The sequence below is a fragment of the Drosophila mauritiana genome, chromosome 3L (genome assembly GCF_004382145.1).
Source record: "Drosophila mauritiana strain mau12 chromosome 3L, ASM438214v1, whole genome shotgun sequence".
Lineage (NCBI taxonomy): Eukaryota > Metazoa > Arthropoda > Insecta > Diptera > Drosophilidae > Drosophila > Drosophila mauritiana.
In genome coordinates, this window is record NC_046669.1 from 836,139 (window position 1) to 842,143 (window position 6,005).

The following is a 6,005-nucleotide window of genomic DNA, read 5'->3' on the forward strand; positions in this document are numbered from 1 at the left end:
GTGCTTAAGTGGGGGACTTCTTTTCGGAATAAGCAGTTTAAGGCAGTCAATTGATAAGGCATGGCACTAGATGAAATTCTTTATAAATATTAATAGGTTTCATAATCAAACATAATTTATTCTTCGACAAATTTAGAAATTTTAAAAAAATGTGTAAGGATATATGGGTGTGTTGGAATGTCCTCTATTAAGAACTCACAACGTATGGAACAATTGCTAACACAATGCTATAAAGCAGTGGCTGGTTCTTTTCTAGGATATTTATAGAAGCAAGCAGTTGAGTATAACACACTTTCCATAAACGTGCTGTGCTACACCAGAGGGCGCCACTTATTTAGAACACAGTATAACCTCCCTTATTTGCTTATCCCAAGTAGTAGGTTATAAAAACGAAGTTCCAAAGGAAATATAAAATTGTTGCAGTCACAGTATCAGACTTTTCTTAAGCTTCAAACTCCCATGGATATCTGATAACAAGTTGATTAATGTGGGTCTTCACTGTCCGTTTAGACCAACTCGCTGAAGAGTAGTTATAGTGGATAGCACGGGGGATGATTGGCCTCTGTTGTGGGTCTGGTATCTCGGACTTCCATTTCAGACGGACCTCGTCTTATCAGACGCGCGCGGAAGCTGCTCGTGTGCAGACGTCTCGCCCAGCTGCCAGAAATCTAGCGCGGATCGGGAAAAGCAGACACAGCCTGCGGGAACCTGTGCTTTCACCTGTGCAAATTAATCGCATTCTCAATTAGCAAATCGCCGGAATCCAGTGACTGGTGCTTCGGGAGCCACAATGCTGGCAGCCAAGTTCAAAGGGCAGCCAAGGCGATGACAAGTGGCCTTTGCACACTCAAAGTCGCGAAAATATATGCACGGCCAGCACACAGGATACATACAGCGGAGCGAAGGCAAATCTGCTTTTAGGTCACACAAAAGGCTCTCGCAGCAGCAGGACCAGCATCAAGAGGAGCAAGGACCAAGGAGGACCAAGGAGTTCCAGGAACGAGCCAACAAGTAAGCCACCAAATGCCGTCGTCCTAGAATCCTCTGGTCCTTTTCCTCGACTTCAAAGGACTTCTAAGAAAGGATGTGTGGGAATTGGGGGGTTAGCAACCTGATAGCCACTTCGATTCGAATTACGCACTAATTTGCCATTCAAGCGGATGAAGTGAAAAGTGAGCGAAGAAAGGGTTTCAGTGAAAGTTGAAAGTTACAAAGGATCTAAAAAGGATTTAAAAAGTATCTCAGTAAATCACATTCATTTATAAACAAACGTAAGGCACAGAATTCTCAAAACATGAAATATACATGAAATGCAAAATCGTAACACTTGGCTTGCATGCATATTTAATTTTTTAAAAAGCGTTTTTAGCCTTGCATTCTAAGTTTTGGAAAGCGATTTGCTTCAAGTTCAAAATTCTTAAAAATGTGTGTTGCGGGTTTTAGTAATGATATAAAGCATTGTATTCCCTGTCATAACTCAAGTTCCCGATGTGAGTGCATCATGCATGTCTAAATTTAAGAAGATTCGCGGGCCAAGCGTGTCAAGTGCGGCACTCGTGGAAAACCGGGGGACAGAGGACATTGTGGACCTTGTTATCGGGCTTTTCTGCGTTTTGTTTGGCTTTAATTGCGGCTTAGTCGACTCTGGGCCCTTGAAGGAGCGTCGGCCATTCTCCTGGCCATTCCTTGAGCCCCGTCACGCGGTTGTCAGCCGCTTCAGCTATTCTCGTCGCTGGCATTGTGCCTTGGCTTTTAATTGTTCGGCACTCGCAGGCTGCACCGGTGGTCCTCCTCCTCTGGATGCCACCTCCCCAGGATGCCACCTCCCCTTCTGCAAACAGCCGTGAGCACCGCATAGAGAATGCATTGTGACCTTCCACGGGCAACAGGTGGGGCGATGGAAGTGGGAGTGGGAGTGTCTACTCCCCAACATCTCCACTTTTTCTGTGTGGTTATGCATGAAGAATTCATAGGAGATTATTGTTAGATAATCGAGGAACATATTTGAGAATCCCAAAAATGATCTTTTCCAGTACCCAAATTGATGACAGCCGATTCGGGCCAAGGGAATTGATCAGCAGTCGCGATGCCCTCTCGTCGCGTTGGTGGTGGCACCACCAAGAGGAAGCACTCGCTGGGTAACCTGCGACGGGCTCATCCCGCCTCCGGAGCCACATGGAACGTCCAGGTGGTGCGGGGCAAGATGTCCTCGAAGTGCTTGTGGCACGCCTGTCGTGCCCTGATCCTGGGTCTCACCCTGATGCTCCTCGGCGCCGGCATGGCCACTTTGGGCTACTACGCGGATCACCTTTCGATGGGTTCCGAGTTGCGGGGGAATGTCACCGTGCGGGTGAAGAACGACCTCAAGGGCTTCCACTTGAACAACTTCGCGTACGTGGGCCCCATTGTCATGGGCTTCGGAGGCTTCATCGTGGTGGCCTCCTGCGTGATGACCTTCGAGGCACGGGACTCCGCCGCTAAGGTCGTTCCAGCAAGGTTGAGAGCTGGAGGAGGCGGCAGCAGCAAGAATCCCTCGCGGAGCAACCAAGGAAGCTCCGCGTCACAGCGTCGCGGGATGGGTAAGTACTTCACACACCTTTACACTTGGGTGAAAGGAAAAAAGTATTCATAAATATAGTACTGCTTCTAATATGATGATCTTTAGGTGCCCAGTACCAGTCGAGTCGTTGGGATCAGCACTTCGGGGTGTTCCGCTCCTCGCCGGGCGATCCTCACCAGCAGCCGCAGACCGCCTGCATCTCCACCACACATCCGCATCAGCACTCGCATCCGCAGCAGCCATTCGATCGCGAGGCACTCACCGCCGAACTGGTCCAGTTCTCCAGGTCACTCAGGTACAGTTGTGGGCTATTTGGGGAGATCACCTCATTGGGAACAGGACCCAAAATATATGTATATATCGAAATTCACTTATACGATTGGCTGTTTCTCGCTCTTACCGCCCGCTTTTCGCTTTCCGAAATCTGAAATCCGCATCCGCATCCCGCTTCCGCCAACCATCAGTGCATCCAATCGCTTTAGTCCCCAGTGGCGCCGCCTTTCGGGGGCAGGTTCCGCTCCGGATTTGTCCGGATCCCATGCTCATGCTAATACCACCAACTCCACCAATGCCACAAACCACCAAAACCCAACCACCACAGTCACCACTAATTACTGCAATTTGCTCTCACTGAATCGATTGTCGCCGCTGGATTGGGAACTGTATTGCTCGCACCGCCGTCACCGTCGTCACCACCACCGCCACTCGCACCACCACCACCACCACCACAAATCCTCAAGCAGCAGTGTGCGACGAGTGCGCCCAGTGCGACCGGGCCTGGGAGCGGGATCGCAACCCTCCGGTGGAGGAGGAGGAGGAGGAGGAGCTGGCTCCTCTTCGTCGGCCCGCATCATCAGCAATTCCTCCAGCCTGATCCAGAGGGCCACCAGGGAGTGCTCCCTGCTCCAGCCCCCAGCTGCCAGTCGTGTCTACTGGCAGGCCTCCTCCTTTGACGGCGGCAGCAATCATCCGCCCGGATTGGCCATGAGTTCCAGCGCGGAGAAGCGCAGTGAGCGGAACAAGCGGTCGGACACCGCCAAGCGGCACGTTCTCTCCCGGCAACGACCCATCGAGCAGGAGGAGGCGCGGGATCACAGTCGCAGTCCGCTGGGACACAGACGGTGAGTTCAAGGCATCCAGTAGATTCTCTAGGTGGCTAATACCATATACCACTGCTTACAGGAACTCCACAATGTCGGACTCCTCGTATAGCGGCCGCTGGACGGCTCGCTGTGCTTCCATCGCCAGTCGAACATCCAGTATCGAGTCTCGGCGAGTTCAAGTGGATCTTCATAGTCCCGAGGTGATGCCCAAATCCATTCTCCGTTCGCCCAAGCGCTACAGCTCGGGTCCATCGGCCACGCCCTCCGTGGAGAAGGAGTTTCGGTATGTCCTTGTTGTACCCCTCCAAATCAAGTTTCCAAATACGACGAGTTTTTGCCGGCAATACCGGAGATTTTAACTCGGTTTTCCTTGTAGGAGTCAGTTATCAGTATGCTCGGAGCCACCGCCACCGGTGCGCCAGCTGTCGGGCCAGTCCAGCATGGAGCCGGCCGTTCCCGAGGAGAGTCTGGATCAGTCGGAGGAGCAGGAGGAGAACTCACCGCCCAAGGCGTCCTACGAGGAGATCACCGAACTGCAGCACCACACGAGCAGCTTGCCGCCGAAGAAGGCTCGTCCGGGATTCCTGCCCCTCGCGCGCAGCGAGCAGGAGGAGGATCCGAGACCAGTGGCCAATCCGCTGTACAGGAGCAATAGTTCCCGCCAGTTCTACAGGCCCAAGAAAGGAGTGCAAAACGAGCGGGATGATTCCGTGTTCTACATACGATCCATGGAAAGGGGATTGGCTGGAAACGGTGCGTGTGGCAGTGCGGATGAGCAGATGTACGATTCCCTGAGGGTCATCAACGAGAGGAGGACCACTTTGCTGAAAGCCGACTCCCAGGGCTCCTTGGGATCTGCGGAACGAAAGTTGAGCAGCTTCTCCCTCAAAATGCCGGAGATCACGGAGCGCGAGAACTCGATTGAGATCGAAATGGATGCGGATGAGCTGCATCCAAGTAGCCCGCCTTCTCCTCCCCCGCCTCCTCCACCACCGGTCAATCCCCAAGCAACTGAATCAATCCAGGATCAGGATCCCTAGGATCGAATGGATACACCCACTTCATAGCGTTTAACCAGCAGCCATCGACAATTACTTTAGCAACTCGATTGATGTTTGTATATGTATTTTTGTGCGTGTGCGTGTCGTTTATTTTTATAACCCCTAGATCGTACCTAGATAAGTGTTAAACGAGTATATATATACCAGCAATTATCTCTGTGTTGCCTCGGGCCTAAGCAATCAACTAACGAACTAACTTCAACGACGTCTATTAACTTGAAAAACTGATGTTATTAAACATATAACTTCAGTTGCGATCGAAATAATTATAGGTGCTAGCATGAAACGTATTCTCCGGAGGATTGGTATACATTTTTTAGATTTCCTTAAATAATTCCAGATTTATTTTCAGCATAAATATATTTTCCAACTGATTAACGATTTTTAGTGCATATATTTCAAAGAGCTGAAGAATCAAACGATCTTTGTGAAACAAAATAAAGCATCTTCTTGGAATGCATATTGTTGGAAAACACACTGAGATATTATTTTGATCGCAGCTGTCGTCACTAGTCTTCCTATTGTTAGAATATGAGATATATCACGTTATTATCATCCCATATCTGAGGCCGAAAGGTCCTTGTGGGTGTACCGTTGTTATCAATACTATTTATCGGTTACTGTTAATGCTAATCTCTACGAGGATGTGTACTCACAACGATCTAAATACGAGGGCGAGGTCAAATAAATGCCAGACTTGTGCATACCCTGTAAAAAGTACAATCAGCTTATAGTAAAGACTGATTAGGCAAATTGATTTACAAAATTGGTCGACGGCGAATGGAAAACATGTCAATGAAGAGCAATCGGAACACGGATTAAGTTCGATGCACAAATATAATTAGTTGTACGCTCTCAGTGTTAATCCCCACATTACAGCATTATATGTACCTTTACGATTATATATGTGAGTGTTTATTTGTAATCCATGCAATTACAATGTTTCTCGTTCCATAATAGATGTTGAAAGTCCCGCAGCAATCCGAAAATTCAAAATGCCCGAGTTGGTTTAAATGGAAGGCCGAACACGAATCTCTGTTGATGTGCAGCGAATTTTTGTATAATTGTTCATTGCATGTTTAATATTGCATAAATAAAAGCAAACAATGTGTGTCTATGGTCTTGATTTTTTATTGTCAAATATGTCCGAAATGGGTTTTGATAACATAGTCAAGCATTCAAACTACCCGCCAGTTTTCCACAGTGTTGCCACATGTTGCAGTTGATGGCGCCACGGGTGGCCACCCTGGCCATCGATAGCACGCGCCGACGATAATCGCA

At 49.0% G+C, this 6,005-nt stretch overlaps 1 protein-coding gene across 3 annotated transcripts; it reads left to right on the forward strand.

Annotated features, from left to right (window-relative positions):
* The first annotated feature begins 635 nt into the window (after positions 1-635).
* Positions 636-5,841, forward strand: LOC117140524 (histone-lysine N-methyltransferase Suv4-20). 3 transcript variants are annotated; one of them, XM_033303503.1, is made up of 6 exons: positions 636-1,011; positions 2,034-2,579; positions 2,666-2,855; positions 3,025-3,681; positions 3,743-3,946; positions 4,040-5,841. In XM_033303503.1, the coding sequence occupies exons 2-6, from the start codon at positions 2,087-2,089 to the stop codon at positions 4,701-4,703; spliced, it is 2,208 nt and encodes a 735-aa protein (XP_033159394.1). In that variant the 5' UTR covers positions 636-1,011; positions 2,034-2,086; the 3' UTR covers positions 4,704-5,841. The 3 variants fall into 3 exon arrangements, with proteins under 3 accessions (XP_033159394.1, XP_033159396.1, XP_033159395.1); XM_033303505.1 differs by having other exon boundaries at positions 3,304-3,681; XM_033303504.1 differs by lacking the exon at positions 636-1,011 and adding an exon at positions 1,560-1,889.
* The last annotated feature ends 164 nt before the right edge of the window (positions 5,842-6,005 follow it).

Bases quoted from the DNA above. Each gene is read 5' to 3' on its own strand.
- LOC117140524 (XM_033303503.1), top strand. From the start codon at position 2,087: ATGCCCTCTCGTCGCGTTGGTGGTGGCACCACCAAGAGGAAGCACTCG. The intron at 2,856-3,024 runs GTACAGTTGTGG...GCCAACCATCAG, and splicing joins CAGTTCTCCAGGTCACTCAG to TGCATCCAATCGCTTTAGTC. The intron at 3,682-3,742 runs GTGAGTTCAAGG...CACTGCTTACAG, and splicing joins AGTCCGCTGGGACACAGACG to GAACTCCACAATGTCGGACT.